This window comes from Equus quagga, chromosome 16, assembly GCF_021613505.1.
Source record: "Equus quagga isolate Etosha38 chromosome 16, UCLA_HA_Equagga_1.0, whole genome shotgun sequence".
NCBI lineage: Eukaryota > Metazoa > Chordata > Mammalia > Perissodactyla > Equidae > Equus > Equus quagga.
This window is the reverse complement of record NC_060282.1, coordinates 53,008,139-53,026,347: the sequence shown is the minus strand read 5'-3', so window position 1 is coordinate 53,026,347 and position 18,209 is coordinate 53,008,139. Positions and strand designations below refer to the sequence as shown.

Genomic DNA, 18,209 nt, shown 5'->3' with positions numbered 1-18,209 from the left:
TCTACTGTCCAGTTCTGTGAGAGGTTAAAATCAGCTAAAATTCAGCTCTGTGAGAAGTGACAATTCTTCACACCTCTCTCCTTCCCTCCACATGGAGGGAGAGCTGCGTCTCCAAACTAGGTGAGGTGCCCTGCTTTCCCATCAGCTCTGTGGTCGGTTCAGTGACATTCTTATTTCTCCTAATCAGGATTAAATTCCTAAAAGAGAGGAGAGGAACCATTTCTTACTTATTATTATGATCCCTAGGAATACCAACAAGTAAATATTTAATATGAATTAATATGAACATATATTCCTATGTCCTAGATATCTGATCACCTTTTTCTCATTAAAAATATATTTCAAACACAAAACTATAGATATTAACATAATTTACACCCAAGCTATCCATTACCCAACTTTAACACATCTTAATATACAGCTCTGTGTATTTCAGATTTCTTAAAAAAGAAACATTACAGATCTAGCAGAGGCTGTCTGTGTCAGCCTCTCTTATCCCAACTCTCTTCTCTCCCTCCCTGCCATCTGATGTTGGTGTATTTCATTCCCATGCATGTGTTTTGGTTATCTGTATATTATTTTCTGTGATTTACTTTTTTTTCACACATTATTTTTAAAAGATTCCAATTCTCTTTTACTTTTATGAGTAGATATGGTTCAAATTCAAATGAGTATGCAGTGAAAAGTTTCTTTTCCACACAGGTGCCCAGGCAACACCCAGTCTCGCTTCCTGGAAGCAACCAATGTTTCCTGTTTCTTCTTTATTCTTCCAGAGATGTTCTATGGATATTAAGCAAATACATATATATGTCTCTCTCTTCTTTGTTTTACTTAAATGGTAGCACACTCTTATGCACCTTGTTTTTTCATTCAACAATACATTTTAGAGATATTTTCATACAATGTATAAAATGATTCCTTATTCTTTTGTCCCAGATGCATTGGATGTATAGACCATAATTTATTTAACCTGTTCTCTATTAATGAGCAATCCGACTTTTACTACTACAAACAATATTGCAATAACTATTCTTGTTCATGTTAGTTCCCATACATGTAGTTATGTCTATAGAATAAATTAGAATTGACACTTTTATGGTAATATTAATCATAATGATTGCCAAATTGCCCTTCCTTGAGATTGTGATATGTTTACACTCCCTGAAATAAATGTGCCCATTTTCTCACACTCTTTCTAATACTGCATATTATCAAATATTTCTACTTTTTACTTAAATAATATGTTTTTGAGATATCATATGGATACATGTAGCTCTGGTTCATGCATTTTTAACTACTGGGTAGTACTTGATTATTGATAAATAGAGTAGACAGACATCCCAGTTTACGATGGTCCAACTTATGATGTTTTGACTTTATGATGGTGTGAAATTGATACGCATTCAGTAGAAACTGTACTTCAAATTCTGAATTTCAGCCTTTTCCTGGGCTAACCATATGTGGTATGGTTCTCTCTCATGATGCTGGGCAGCCGCAGAGAGCTGCAGCTCCCAGTCAGCCACGTGATCAGAAGGGTAAACAACTGATACACCTACAACCATGCTGTACCCACACGACCATTCTGTTTTCACTTTAACATAGTGTTCAATAAATTACTTGAGATCTTCCACACTTTACTATAACATAGGCTTTGTGTTAGATGATTTTTGCCCACTTGCAGGCTAATGTGTTCTCAGAATGTTTAAGGTAGGAGAGGGTAAGCTATGATGTTTGGTAGGTCAGATGTACTAAATGCATTTTCGACTTACGATGGGTTTACGGGGATGTAACCCCATTGTAAGTCAAGGAAGATCTGTACTGCAATTTACTTATCCACATATCAACCTATAGACAATTACTCTTTTCCCCTGTCACTTTATCCTTGTAAGAGTGCCTGGTCCATGACAAATATTTGTTGAGTGAATGAGTGAACTATAAAGCAATGAATAATAAGAAACTGATTGCAAAGCATGCTACATATCTGGTATGGACTCTGAGGGACTGCAGTTGATATTTCCCACTATAATTCAGTGTCTCAGGGAAGACAGACAAAGTTGTTGACTACCCAAGGAAAAGCAATCATAGGCATCTGCTATCATATCAGGACCTTAGAGGTAAAGGGGAGGGGTTGGAGAAGAATAACCTTTTACTGCTTTTAAACTGTGTATTTTTTAGTTTTCATAATTTGCATTAATAGCCTCAATTATCAGTAGTCAAAGAAACAGTATACATCAAGGATAACTTTTCTACTTTTAAATGTAAACAGTAGCTCATTAGTCATCTTTTGAATTGCAGAGGTACACCCAGCTAGCTAAAAGCCACCACACCCTGTCTGTTTTTACTGCGTCAAGAATTAATCTGGCTAGGTTACTTTGTTGTTAAAACAACAGACCAATTATTTAAAGCTCAAGTTCAAGTTCATATATTCTTTTCCTCAGTTGGTTTTCATATCATGGCAAAGGGGCAGCTTCCATGTAAGAACTTTATAACAATGACTATCCACTGATGGCAAATTTTGGCATAGGACACTATTTAGTATTTAGGTATGATGCACTTTGTGGCTGGGGCAAAGAAGCATTTAATATGCTTAGTTTTACTGAGGCCATGCTTAGAAATTTCTGATCCCAAGACAAAATGCCACACATACTTCCTTCTGGTATTTAGCTTTCTACCACAGGAATAGAATTCACTCCAAAAGTTTTACAGCTGTAGATATGAGAGAACATTTTATGAGTATTTTAAAAGATGCCAGTCTTGTTTCTCTCCTGTCCTGTATTTTAGGCTAGAACTTTATCTTAATGATTCTACCTCCTCTTATTATTTACCTGTCTTTCAAGTTAAAATTGTGCACCAAGGTTTTGCTGATAGAGCCATTTCTGGACAATTTTTCTTTGAGCAGACTTCATGTTGACTAGGCAAGCTACGAACTTAATACATTATTCATTTAACAACGCACAGAACAATTAAATAAATGCACAGAACAAGGCTATGCATCTACTAGAGAAGCAAGTACTTTTGTCTAAAAAGGGTCCTTTTAAAATATGTGTATATACTAATTGTTCCATAATTTGAGGCAGTAGTCTTGCCATGAAGTATACTGTTGTCCTGGAAAGGAATTCTTATTAAATTAGGAACTAACAAGAGGGCACGAGTTTAACTTACGAATTGTATTATACGATAGTATGTCATTATGTTGTTTGGTTTTGAGAGAGCAATAATCAGCCCAAGACTAAGATACCAAAAAATCTGCCAGTACAAATTATTCATGCTATTTAGACTTTTAAATAGAATTCAAGGAAAAACACCCATTGATTAAGCTTAAGCTTTAGTTTCCTCATATGTAAAAACGGTAGTTTGTTGTGTTAGATTAAATAAGGCATATAAAGCACCTACTATGATACCTTGCACATGCTCATTCAATTTTGTTAGCGCCTTCTCTTTCTCTGAAATCAGTGGTGTACCTAGCACATTTGACACCTGCTATAGATCATTCTTAATACCTTCCTCTAAACGAGAAAATTACTTTTACTGATAATCATGAAATGAAAAACAACATAAACCAGACAGAAATGTAGACATTGAAAAATATTTTATTGGGTCTTCAAATATGTGATTATGTCATTAAAATTTTTTAAATAAAAGTTTAAATAAAATAATCACATTTCAAAAAAGGAAAAATAACAGATTAATACTTTTTCATTACATGATTTTAAAAAAAGTGGAAAATATGAAGAAATGCTTGAAAAAAGAGAACTATGTAAGGTGCAGAGAATGATTTGCACATGGAATGATAGAACTGTACATACCACTGAAACTATTCGGCTTCTGTTTAGGCATCTTTACAATCATGGTACTATCGTTGTATATATATACACATATATATATACACATTGTACAAAGATAGCATATATATATATATATATATATATACACAAGGTACATACTATATATATAAATGTTTGTGAAGATAGCATATATATATATATATATATACACACAAGGTACATACTATATATATAAATGTTTGTGGTTTTTTTGGTGAGGAAGATTCACTCTGAGCTATCATCTGTTGCTAATCTTCTTTTTTTGCTTAAGGAAGATCAGCCCTGAGCTAACAATTATGCCAGTACATGGATCACCGCCATGGCATGGTTTGACAGTAATGTAGGTCCACACCCAGGAACCGAAACCACGAACCTGAAGCGGAGCATGCAGGACTTAACTGCTACGCCCAAGGGCTGGCCCTATCATTGTATATTTTGAGTCTACAGTTTAAAGGTAGGATTTATATAGTACCACTGGAGTTGGAGACATGAATCAATTTCCCCATAGAATATAATGTTGATTAAAAGATAAATAATAAAAATGTACTTATTTTTACTCTGAGGCTTACACATGTTATTAAAATTTAATAGAAACCACCGAACTTATTCAAAATTTACATCAGTGGTTCTCTGCCTTGGTGATTTTGCCTCTCAGGACATTTGGCAGTGTCTGGAGACATTTTTGTTTGTTATAACTGGGGGAGCGATGGGGAGGGTGGACAGAATGCTAATGAAATCAAGTGGGTAGAGGCCAGGGATGGAGCTAAACATCCTAAGATGCACAGAACAGCTTCCCACAACAGAGAGTTATCTGGCTTGAAATGACAACAGATTGAGAAACCGACTTGGACTAACAAGTGTTTTTCCATTGATATTGTTTAAAATTGATGGCAGACTATAGTTATATTTGTTATTGTTAAATAATACTTAACACTATCTTATTGCCTGCACCCAGGGCTAATCATTTGATTTCCATTAGATTTCTCCTTCTAATGGACTGCCACTTTAAGTGAGGGTTAAATCAGATTTCTACTTTTAAAGTACTTTTAAATCACTTTAGTGATGGTTAAACAAACCAGAGCTAGTAAAAGGTGATTTACGTGGCTATTTTCTGTTTACTACTTATCTCATTTGATTTTTTAAAATATAATTTAAAAATATTAAGAGTTTTATTGAAATGTAATTCACATACCAAAAACTCACCACTTTAAAGTGTACAATTCAGTAGTTTTTAACATAGTCATAAGGTTGTGTAATCAATACCAGTATCTAAGTTCAGAACGTGTTCATCATTCCCAAAAGAAATCTCAAGCCCACTAGCGGTCATATCCCATTCTTCCCTTTCCCCAACCCCTGATAACCACTAATCTACTTTCTGTCTAGGAATTTGCCTATTCTGGATATTTCATATAAGCAGAATCAGAGTACTTGGCTTTTTAAGACTAGCTTCTTTCACTTGGTATGTTTTCATGGTTCATCCATGTTGTAGCATGTATTAGTATTTCTTTCCTTTTTATTGCCATATAATATTTCATTGTATGGACAGGTCATATTTGGTTTGTCCATTCATCAGTCGATATTTACTTCCATTTTTTTAGCTCCTAAGAATGCTGCTATGAACAATTGTGACCTCATTTTTGTGTGGACACAGGTTTTTAATTCTCTTGGGTATATACCTAGGAGTGGAATTGCTGGATCGTATAGTAATTCTGTGTTCTATGTGAGGAATTGAAATTCTTGCATCACGTATAATATTCTATTTTATGGGTAGGTCACATTTTGGTTATCCAATGATCAGTTGATGGGCATTAGGATGTTTTAATTTTTCAGCTATTATGAATAATGCAATATAAACATTTGTGTACAAGTTTTTGTGGCGACACGTTTTTATTTCTCTAGGACTGGAATTGTAACCACAAGTCCAGTAGAGCCAGCTGGAACAGATCCCCATCTCTTATCAACAGAGTGAGTAAGAATTGTCTTTCAGAAAATGTGCAAAGTCAGCTAGCTGGAGCATGTGTGGAAGAAATCTTGACCTGCAATGACGGTGGAACCAAAGATTCTCCTCCTCATAGAACCAAAGGACCAGGACATGACTAGAACTTAAAAATTGGACTTTTATCGGAAGGAAGGGATCTGTTACCCAGGAAGATGTGGTGTTAAAATTCCTTCCCCACCTCACCATGTTTAGAACCTTACTATAAATGCTTAAAGCCCACCAATCAAACCTTGTGCTGCAAGCATTTCCATGTGCCAGCCTGTTTTCCCTAACCTCTTAAATTTCGTCCCAAATCCTGAATCAGGGAGACAGATCTGAGGATACATGCCCCGTCTCCTTGCAGCATGATATTGCAAAATAAAGCTACATTTCTTTTCCCAAAAGTTGATGCTGTAATAATAGGCTTTTGTTATGTGCAGCAGGCAAGAGAACCCCAATCTGATGTGGTAAGAGAATTGCTGGGGTATGTGATAAATCTATGTTTAACATTTTGAGGAACTGCCAATCTGTGTTCCAAAGTGGCCGTACCATTTTAAAATCCCACCAGCAATATACTAGAGTTCCAGTTTTCCACATCCTTGTTGTTGTGTGTCTTTGGTTTTAGCTATCCTAGTGGATGCGAAGTGGTATCTCATTGTGATTTTGATGTACATTTCCCTAACGACTAATGAGATTGAGCATCTTTTTATGTGCTTCTTGGCTATTTGTGTATCTTCTTAGAAATGTCTATTCAAATCTTCAGCCATTTTAAAAATTGGGTTGTCTTTTTAAAATTTGTTATATATTCTGGATACTTGTTCTTTATGTGACATGTAATTTACAAATATTTCCTCATTCTGCGAATTGTCTTTTTACTTTCTTGATGGTGTCCTTCGAAGCAGTAAAGTTTTTAATTTTGATGAGGTCCAATTTATCTAATTTGTGTGCGCGCGTGTGTGTATTGCTTGTGTTTTGGGTGTCATATCTAAGACACCATTGCCTAATCCAAGGTCACAAAGATTTACTCCTATGCTTTCTGCTAAGGGTTTTATAGTTTTAGCTACTACACTTAAGCCTTTGATCAGTTTGAGTTAATTTTTGTATATGGTATGAAGTAGGAGTCTCACTTCATTCTTTTGCATGTGATTATCCAATTGTCCCAACACCATTTGTTGAGAAGGCTATCCTACTCTACTGAAAAGTCTTGGTACCCTTTTTGAAAATCAATTTACTTTAAATTTAACAGTTCATTTCTGGACTCTAAATTCTTTTCCTTTAATCTGTTTAATCTTACGTCTGTCCCACACTGTCTTGATTAATGTAGCTTTGTAGTAAGCTTTAAAATTGGGAAGTGTGAATTCTCTACATTTGTTCTTTTTCAAGATTGTTTTGGCTATTCTTGTCTCTTGATTTCCATATGAATTTTATGATGAGCTCACTAGTTTCTGCAAAAAGTCTACTTGAGACTTTAGTAGGACCTGTGTTGAATTTGGAAAGTATTGCCATCTAATAAGTCTTCTGATTCATGCAGATGGAACATCTTTTTTAATTTCTTTCAAGAATGTTTTGTAATTTTCAGTGTAATAGTCTTGTATTCTTTTGGTTAAATTTATTCCTATTAGGTTCTTTTTCTTTTTCTTTTTCATTTGTGTGTGTGTGTGAGGAAGATTGGCCCTGAGCTAACCTCTGTTGCTAATCTTCCTCTTTTTGCTTGAGGAAGATTGTCCCTGAGCTAACATCTATGCCAATCTTCCTCTATTTTGTATGTGGGATGCCTCCACAGCATGGCTTAATGAGCAGTGCATAGGTTCACACTGGGGATCCGAACCTGTGAACTGTGGGTCACTGAAGCTGAATGTGAGAACTTAACCACTATGCCATCGGGTCAACCCCTCATTACACTATTTTTAAATGGATGCTATTTAAATGAAATTATTGGGCTGGCCCGGTGGCACAGCGGTTAAGTGCCCACATTCTGTTTCGGTAGCCCCTGGTTCACTGGTTCAGATCCTGGGTGCAGACATGGCACCACTTGGCAAGCCATGCTGTGGTAGGCATCCCACATGTAAAGTAGAGGAAGCTGCGCATGGATCTTAGCTCAGGGCCAGTCTTCCTCAGCAAAAAGAGGAGGATTGGCAGCAGTTAGCTCAGGGCTAATCTTCCTCAAAAAAAAAAAAAAGAAAAAAGAAGAAATGAAATTATTTTCTCAATTTCATTTATTGAAATGTTTATTGCTAGTGTTCAGAAACATAATAAAAGTGTTTTTAAGTAAAATCTTAATACTACTGAAACAGTTTCATGAAATAGGAAAAGGATATTTTCCTTAATCACTTAATGTGGACTTCTGCTTCTTTGGAATCTGCACTATCCACTGTATTGAAGACATACATACTGTAATCTCTTTACAAAGGCTGGATGAACTTCCTTTCAGGAAACCTATGATTTTCAGCTTATTTCTTGGTGATGTTGGATATTTTCAGAGATAATCTTCATGAAGTGGGAGTGTGTAAAATTGTCCTTGGGTGCCTTAAAAATGGAAAGGAAAAGACAAGCATTTCACACAAGCATCTCTCTTTGGTCAGTTTCCAGAACTTCAGGGGTATAAAGAAATGGAGGGAAAAAGGGGGAGAGGCAAAAAGCCTATTGTATAAATATAAATGACAAGAAAGATGTAAAATTGAGAAATATTTTGAAGGAATTCTTTTGTTTTAAATGTAACTAGATGTTTGTACTAAAATACATCCAAATACTTCATTAATTTCAAAAACTGATGGAGTTGCATTTTTCCAGAAGTATTGAGTTGCCACTGTATAATTATTCTGGGACCATACAAAATGTTTGAGCTGTAGTATCATTTACACACAATTTTTCATTCTAATCTATAGAGTATGTGAAGTAGCTAAAACAGGTATTGCCAACACCATTTTAAAAGGAGGAAATTGAAATCACAGATATTAAGTGATTTTCCAAATCCGAATGAGATCTCAGGTTTTCCACCTCCTAAATGCAAACAACCTTATGATCTACTTGTGTAGAAACAATATAGACATACGGAAAAAAATTAAGGCACATCTGAGAATGACAAATGAGTTCATATTAATTCCTTGATAACACTAAAAAGATACAGAAGAAAGTGTTAGTAGATTAGAGTTTATCTGCTGAATTCATTTTGAGAGAGAGGGTGGTACCTATGGATTAAAAGAAGGAAGACTTAGTAGGACTGTAAGGATCTTCAGAGATTTAGTCCTTTGTTTCTCAAGGCCATTTTCTGCATTAGAATTCCCCCTAAAGCTTGTTAAAAAAGTGAAGAGTCCCAGGCCCTGTCACTGGTATATACCTAGTGTATTTGACAACCATGGATAACTTTTTAACACTGCATTCTTCTACACAACAAAATTAGTTTTAATAACAATCAAAAGCAGTAACAATAATGGCCAGAAAAGAGACAGTGAAAATTTTTATTGAAACTTCATATAATCAAGGTAGTTAAAACATATTACAGAAACAAGAAAACAATTTTTCAAGTTTTACCTGTCTTTTGCCAATAGATCAATATATTTTATGTAAATAATTGTCTAGCAGCTAAGTGAATTTTAATAAAACAAACATCAAAAGTTATCTTAGATAACTACTAAATCATGCTGCTGATGTAATGTTTTATTTCTTAATTTATTTTCAATTTTCAATTGAACAATAAGCAATTAAGGATAAATTCCAAAGATATTACTTAAATTCTGTAAAATATTTCACATACAAACTAAATTTTGCACGTACTCAGTGGTCCCACAAAATGACTGAATGAGATTATGGGATGGAGTCAAAAGCCCACAACTACCTTCAATAAAAGGGACAGGACAGTGACTGGAGGGGAGACAAGAAACAGGGGCAGATAGGTTTGCAGAATTTATGGCAGAAGGATGACGAAGTTCTTTCTCATAGCTTCTGTGTCCTCAGTGATGTAGGAGGTGAGATTTACCAAGAATAAGAGAACTGGAAAGGGGTAGGGATTAGGGATTGAAGATCAGCGTGGACAATTTGATGGAGAGTAGAAACAACTGACTACTAGCGAAACACAACACAGAAGGCTGAGGCAGGATTGGAGACCAGGTTGCCAGACATCTAGTTCAGCGCTCCTTTTAATAAACCACACTGAAAAAGAATGCATTTCGGGAAAAGTGTTTTTGCATGCACGGACAGCAGGCAGGGTTAACTAAAACAGAGGGATGATTTGATAAAGTAACAGCAAAAAACAAATGATGTTTTTAAAATAAATGGACTTGAGCAAATTGGAAAAAATTATGAATTTCATGTGAAACGATATAGAAACCATTTTAAGTTGCAAATGACTAATGATATATCTTAAAAGATGTGCAGTTTGGAAAGTGCAGAAAAATGTACATAAAGGAAAGATCACCTGTAATGTATACTTTATACTTAGTTAAAAAGCTTTGTCAGTCTTCACTAGATACCCTTTTTTTTCTTTTAGGAAGATTAGCCCTGAGGGAACATCTGCTGCCAATCCTCCTCTCTTTGCTGAGGAAGTCTGGCCCTGAGCTAAGATCCGTGCCTATCCTCCTCTACTTTATATGTGGGACGCCTACCACAGCATGGCTTGCCAAGCGGTGCCATGTCTGCACCCGGGATCCGAACTGGCGAACCCTGGGCTGCCAAAGCAGAATGTGTGCACATAACCGGTGCGCCACTGGGCCAGCCCCCAGATACCTTTTTATCATTGCTTTTGTGCACACATAAAAAATATATAAGCAAAATACATTGGTAAAGGTATTTCTAAAATTGCATCACTTTCAAAATCTAACTCTTCTAACTACATTTTGAGTCAGAAGTTGTCTGGGTTTTTCCAAACAATTTAACCTTTCACCACTGAAAGTATTGGCAGGAATTCCTGAGAATCCATAACAGAATAAAAGCCATGGTGCTAGTCTTCTAACCCAGCTTTCCAATTCTTTAGATAGCATGATTTGGATTGTCTTTGGTTATGTTGCCCAACATCTCTGATACATCATCTCTCCCAAACTTTTGGTAACTTGGCTTTAAAAGAATGCTTCACCATTGTTTTTAGGATATTTTTCCAAGCTGATATTTAAGTCTTGCATGAACAGGGAATGAATGGCAATTGATTGACAAGATTGTAGGACTGTATCCACTGTTAAATGCACTCAGATTTCAGATATTAAAATATGAAAAAAATGCATCTTAAAAAACAGTTCAATTCTGTACTATAATTTAGAATATTTTCCTTTGTCATTAAATATTTTTCTGAAATATAGTTTTAGTGGCTGCATAGTATTTCATTAACTAGATGTACCATAGTTTAGCCTGTAGTTCTGGGAAGGGGGGTGATTTTGTCCCTCTGGGAACATTACAAAATGTCCAGATATCTTTGATTGTCAAAACTGGAGGTGCCATTGGTATTTAGTGGGTAAAGGCCAGGGATGCTGTTAAACATCCTAAAATGCAGAGGACAGCTTACAACAAAGAACTACCTGGCCCAAAATGCTAATAGTGCTGAGATTCAGAAACTGTAGCCTACTGCTAGACTTTAAAGTTTTCTCCTCTCCCACATTCAGGAGTCCACTACATTAAGGGGCAGCATACTGTAGCATTTAAGGATACAGCCTCTAGAATTGGATTATCTGGGTTCAAATCTTCTCCCTAACTATCAGCTGAAGAACATTAACTAGAAGGAGTTAGTAATTTAACCTCTCGTTTTCCCACCTGTATGGAGAAAATTAATAGAATCCTGATAGAGCTATTAAGACAACCAGATAGGTTTATAAATGTAAAGCCCACATTTGTCATCTAAGACACACTCACAAATGTTTTGTGGTTTCAGTTAGGTTATACATTTTTTTGTAAAGATTGGCACTTGAGCTAACAACTGTTGCCAACCTTTTTTTTTTTTTTTTAATTCTTCTCCCCAAAGCCCCCTAGTACACAGCTGTAGATTATAGTTGTGAATCTGGTTGTGGCATGGGGGACGCTGCCTCAGCATGGCCTGAGGCGTGGTGCCATGTCCCCGCCCAGGATCCGAACTGGTAAAACCCTGGGCCGCCTAAGCAGAGTGCGCAAACACAACCATTCGGCCATGGGGCTGGCCCAGGTTATGCATTTCTTAAATACAATCACAAACTTCATAATTGAGGGATGCAATCAAAATAGGAAGCCACTGATGGAAAAATCAGGAGCAAAGAATCTCAAGGCTTAGGGCCTACATCATTGAGTCTAATGTCTTTCAAGTCATTCGAGGGCGGTAAAATCAATTTAGTCGGTCAACACTAGTATTGGAAAAAATATAGTAAATATGACAGCACATCACAAGCAGTATTTTTTCATGAAACATGGTTTCATTGGTACAGAGGCCTGTATGTGTTACCAGGTCACAACGTTAAAACGTATTTCTTAATGTGGGTCACAGCCAAAGAAGTTTGAAAGGCACCACCTGAAGTCCAACTAACACTTGATGTTTGAGTCCAATCTACATCTGTATCTGTAGGACTGGTAAGTTTCTGCTTTAAGACATTCTAGCTCTACTTTTAGACATTTTGCTAAGAAGCTCTTTTTCAAAATAATGAAAGGCAAGAATTTAATGTGAAAATGACAAGAACGGTTTTGTCTCAATCTATTGGTTTAAATCTGCTGGAAAATTAAGAATGCTAGAATTATTTTCCTGTATGTGTTGCAGCATTAGAAACAGTATGGCTCACTAGCTCATTACTAGCTTTGAAGACAGTCACTCCTAAGTTAACTATCATCATCATTAATAATATGTTTGAGTACCAAGAGACCAACTGAGTAGGGCAGCTTTAAGGTCTGTAAATAGTACTGAAAACATTAACTTAATAGTCATACAGCCAGAAGCCTCTAAGTAGTGCATGACCATATTTTACACACCAAATTAGCTATCATCTTAAAAACAAAGTCCAAAACTTTTAAAAAGGGGTTAACCTTTAAAAATGGAAAATTGTGATTGATACTTTGAATCAAGTCAAATTATGTCATTGTGGTTACTGGCTACTTGAACATAACCTAAAAGAAAACTAGGATAATGACACTAAGATGTTTGAGAAATATCTCATGTATATGTAGAATGAAATCTTAAATCAGGTAGCGTTAACAAAATTAAGCTGCGTATCGTGATCTTCCCAACATCCTGATGTATTTTGGTTAAAGGATTAATGTCATATAACCTTGTCACTAAAATGATTTTTTTTTTTTTTTGAGGAAGATTAGCCCTGAGCTAACTGCTGCCAATCCTCCTCTTTTTGCTGAGGAAGACTGGCCCTGAGCTAAGATCCATGCCCAGCTTCCTCTACTTTACATGTGGGAAGCCTACCACAGCATGGCTTGCCGAGCGGTGCCATATCTGTACCCGGGATCTGAACCCAGGCTGCCAAAGCAGAATGTGTGCACTTAACTGCTACGCTACCACCAGGCCAGCCCCACTACAAAGATTTTTGAATGGTCCCCTGTACAGGCTTTTAAGATATTTGAGGGTGGGAATTCCCACAGTAACTTACCTAGTCAACCTTCAATATAAATATTTGCAGAGTTTATTATATCCAACAAATATTTTATTAATTGCTAACTATGTGCCAAGCTCTCTATAAAGTTCCAGAAACTTAAAAATGAATAATCCATAGTTCCTAATCTCAAGAGTTTCACAGACTTAAACAGAAGACAAAATTTATAGTTGTGTAATATAAAGCAGAAGTATTAGAAGGGTGAGTGGTCACTATATTGTCTACAAGTTAGAAGCTGGCTGACATCCAAGCTCTGTTTTTTTTTTAATTTTATTTATTTTTTTTGAGGAAGATTAACCCTGAGCTAACATCTGCTGCCAATCCTTTTTCTTGAGGAAGACCGGCCCTGAGCTAACATCCGTGCCCATCTTCCTCTACTTTATATGTGGGATGCTGCCACAGCATGGCTTGACAAGCAGTGCGTAGGTCCACACCTGGGATCCAAACTTGTGAACCCCAGGCTGCCCAAGCAGAACATGCTAACTTCACAGCTGCGCCACCAGGCTGGCCCCAAACTCTGTTTTAAAGGATGACGATGAAAGGTGAATATGAGAGGGAGAACACTCCTGGATGAAGAAACTCATATAAGGCAGGTGTAAAGGAGAAAAATCCCAGGAGATATGACTAGAGAGATGGGTTTGTAACTGATGAAGAGATTCCTATGCTATGCTAAGAAGTTTAAATTGTAGCCAACATACAAAACAAAACCAGTGAAGGTTATTAGGCAGGGAAGAGACAGGATCAGATTGGCTTTGGATGGAGTAAATACCGGAGACTGGCTGTAGTTGGGAGGTGACTGGAGATATATATTGAGGGCGTGAAAAAGGTGTAGAGCACTGTCAAAAAATGTCTGAAAGCACACCATTGTACACTAGGTATTGGGGAAACAGTTCTGCTATTTAACAAAGACCTACCTTTCAGCAGGTTAGAAAGATAGTGAAAGATACAACATAAGAATCCAGGGGAACTATGGGCATGTTAGGGAAGAACTCCCTCAGAAAGTAACGATGGGGGCCGGCCCCACGGCTGAGTGGTTAAGTTCACATGCTCCGCTTCAATGGCCCAGGGTTTCACAGGTTCGGATCCTGGGCGCAGCCATGGCGCCTCTCATCAGGCCATGTTGAGGCAGCTTCCCACATGCCACAACTAGGAGGACCCACAACTAAAAATACACAACTATGTGCTGGGAGGATTTGGGGAGAAAAAAAGCAGGGGAAAAAAAAAAAGAAAGTAACACTGAAGTTGAGACCAGAAGGAAAAACAGGATTTTAAAGATTGGAACTGATTTGAAGTACCTATGATGTTTAGCAGTAGACCCCATACAATCCCCACGTACTCAATCTAAAAAGAATAACTTCTTTTGCCCTCACTGTAAATCAAATGACCTAAATGTTTATTAAATTAAAAAAATCATCATGTGATGAGGACAAGAGTAAGCCTCTTTCATCTCTTCTCCCATAGCAATATATATTTGCCTCATTTACATTGTCTTATAATTACTCAAGAATTTGGAAGAGGACCAAATGAAAGGATAGATTTAAGAGCTAAGAGGGAGACATTAAAAAGGGAAGGGGGAGATAAAAAGAATAAATAATGTAAAATGGCAAAAGCTTTAGAAAATTCAAATAAAGTCTCAGCATTGTCCATTTAACACAATAATTTGGAGGTCTCTATTAATCTGTTTGTAATTTCATGAGAAAAGCACAGCAGACCAGTAGACGGCAATGAGACTGTGGATTGAGGACTTCCTGTCAAGAAGCTTGGTTGAGAAGTAATGATGCATGAGGATTTTTTTTTGTTCTTGTTTGAATTTATTAAGGAAGGGAGAGAACAGAGGGTTTTCAACATCCTTGGTTTGAAGGAAAATGTAACTTATTGAGACTTATAATAGATACATGTAGTCTTAGTAATTTGCAAGTATATCCCCTGGATACCTGCATATTTAATAGAACTAATGTTAATACATTTTCACTTATCACTAGGAAAGAACATTAGATGCATATAAACTCCTAACAGTTACACTGTGGAGAAGGTGTATGACTTTAAGTTATGAACCAATCACTTCTGATCATTTCTTCCAGTCTATGACTAAGAGAGAAGATGAAGATTGAATTAATTATTTTTCCCAAGAAAGAAGTCTGAGAGATAAGTAACATTTAAGACATTTTGTTATTTAATAGATTATCACTGACATATTCCAGTGATGTTTTTACATGCTAAGTTGTATTGTATTTGTAATCATGAATATCATTGATAACTAAGAGGAAGTTCAAGCACCAATATATTCTTTACAGGCCTGATACTGTTGTGTTTTGCATACGTATTTTCTGGCCAAATCCCTTCTCACCACTTATTTTCTGTGTACTGATTACTATGCTGTGTCTAATAAAATCAGCTCCTTTCTTCAGTCTTGCCAGTTCACAACTTCCCCCAAGGGATAATAACAATTTAGTCTCTTAATTTTCACTTCTCTGCTTTATCTTGCTGGGTTAGTGTAATAAAACCCCAGCTTGAAAAAAACTAAGTAAAATGACTTGCCAAAGACAAGATCTCTCTGGGATATGCAGGAGCGTAGTAAAATTAAAGACAAAGTGGTAAAGAGGCCAGCCTATAGGCATAGTGGTGAAGTGCCTACACTCTACTTCCTGCTCCTGGGTTTGCAGGTTCCGATCCTGGGTCAGACCTACACACAGCTCATGGAGCCATGCTTGGGCAGTGACCCACATACAAAATAGGGGCAGACTGCCACAGATGTTAGCTCAGGGCCAATCTTCCTCAAGGAAAAAGAGGACGACTGGCAACAGAGGTTAGCTCAGGGTAATCTTCCTCACCAAAAAAACCCGCCAAAAAACAAAAAAGAAAAAAAAAACCCCAAAGTGGTAAAGACAAGAAGTCCTTCTCAAACATAAGTTTCTGATACCAGAACTGTATGGTGCAAACTGAAAATCCCTAATGCTAACCGTTCAATGTTTTCCTTTTTTAAAAAAAAAAATCAGTTTCCACCATGACAAACGAAGGACTGCAAACTTTGCTTCCTAATAGTCTTTGCTCTGTTTTAGTGCCACTGAAAAGGGTGATAAATGCTTATTTTTATGCAAACACAGTTCAAAAGCCCTCTGATGACTTAGCCATAGCCCCTCTAAGCTTTCACTCATATCAGATATTCCTGCACATAACAAAAAATTTAAAATAAAATGTCTGGGGCCAGCCCCATGGCCAAGTGGTTAAGCGCCTGCACTCCGCCTTTGGCGGCCCAGGGTTCGATTCTGGGCGCGGACATGGCACCGCTGATCAGGCCACTTGAGGCCCATCCCACATGCCACAACTAGAAGGACCCACAACTAAAATATGCAACTATGTATTGGTGGGACTCGGGGAGAAAAAGCAGGAAAAAAAAAAAGAAGAGTGGCAACAGTTGTTAGCTCAGGTGCCAATCTTTAAAAAAAAATTTTAAAAATAAAATAAAATTTGTAATTTTCTTTTAAAAAAAGGAAAATAAGAGAAAGCTTAAAAATATTATGTAATTATTCTACGTGTAACTTCTGCTCATCAGATTTTAACACTCAAGCCTTGCGGCTACAAGTCATTGCCTGTGAGGACTATCTTCACAAAATCAGGATTCCCCTGATTGTTTCCCATCCATTAGAGTACTCGTGCTAACCCATGAGACAACTCAGTACCTATTTATAAAGCTGAAAACTGGTGGTCGTGGCGCTCACAGCTTCATTTCAATCGATCTGGCCTTGGCTCTCTTCTCTCTCGGCGTTTTCTTTGCCTTACCTGGTCTGAGTAACAGTGCCGCCCCACACCTGCAGTTACCAGAGACACTCGCCAGCGGCAGGCAACTCCGGCGGTGGGGGGACGGCGAGGGGGTGGCGGTGGCCGGCCACGGCCCTTCCGCTACCCCACCCTCTCACAGATCTGAGCCCGGTCTGCGGGCTGCCCCGGGGGCAGGCTACGGCGGCCCCGGACACTCGGCTGGCCCGCTCCTCCACGACAGGCTGAGGCAAACCAGCTCTTTCACCTGGAGTTAATCCAAAATTCGGCGGGGTCGGCCCAGCTCAGGTCAACTCGACGTAGCAAAGAAGGTCAAGCTCCCCTTGGGGCAGCCCGCGCCCGCACGGAGGCTAGCACCACAACGGGCCGCGCCGGCGTTCTCCCGGGGTCAGGAGAGGACAGCCAAGTCACTGACCAGCCGGCAGCCACCGGAGGCGGAGCCACCCCCTTCCCGGCAGCCAGCCGACTTCCGGACCTGCGCGACGCCTCTCTGCGCAGCCGGGCCGCCCGGCACTCCCCTCCCCCGCCCGTCGTTTCCCGGCATGCCCTGCGGAGGAAGGGACAGAGTCGACAATAACAAACCCAGTTGTGGCCGTGTCCGCGGCCCTGCCGAGCCCTCGGCGCTGCCTCGGGGTCCCTCTGCCGCCCGGCCCCTCGGCTCTGACAGGCCGCGGCCCCCTGTCCCCCGGCCCTTGACCCAGAGCCGAGGGGCCTGACCGCGTCCCCTCTCCGCCCCGACCGCTCCCTCCCTCCCGGAGTTCGGGGCCGCGGCAGGCACCGGGACGCCGGCGGTTGTGTCGGTTGGCGGTGCCTGATGGGCGGTTGGTAGCCGCCGCCGACGACGAGGCGGCGGCGGAAGATGGTGCCAGGGGCTGCCGGCTCTGCTGTTGCTGCCGGCGGAGGAAGAGGTGCTGTCAGGTAAGTGCCGTCGCCTCCCGTGTCCCTTCCCCAACCTGGCTTGGCGGCGGCGCGGCCAGCCCGCACAGTGGGCCAGGGGCGTGGGGTCCCGGCTGGCCCCGAGACCGCCCGCGCGCAGGTGTGTGCGCCCGGGGGCCCCTGGCATCCGGCCCCGCCAACACCTGCCGTGGC

At 38.9% G+C, this 18,209-nt stretch overlaps 2 protein-coding genes across 4 annotated transcripts in view; one reads left to right on the top strand and one right to left on the bottom strand.

Moving 5' to 3' along the window:
* Positions 1–149: 149 nt before the first annotated feature.
* LOC124227840 (translation initiation factor IF-2-like) lies at positions 150–18,183 on the bottom strand. Its single transcript, XM_046641844.1, has 2 exons — positions 17,024–18,183; positions 150–197 (listed from the first exon to the last, which is right to left on the bottom strand). Exon 1 carries the CDS (start codon positions 18,181–18,183, stop codon positions 17,509–17,511), a length of 675 nt encoding a protein of 224 aa, XP_046497800.1. The 3' UTR covers positions 150–197; positions 17,024–17,508.
* The window catches only part of RB1CC1 (RB1 inducible coiled-coil 1), a 90,111-nt gene continuing 89,619 nt past the window's right edge, over positions 17,718–18,209 (top strand). For all 3 annotated transcript variants that reach the window (XM_046641706.1, XM_046641703.1, XM_046641704.1), the window contains exon 1: positions 17,718–18,038. The gene's annotated coding sequence lies outside the window, so the exon portion shown is untranslated. The remainder of the gene's footprint in view (positions 18,039–18,209) is intronic.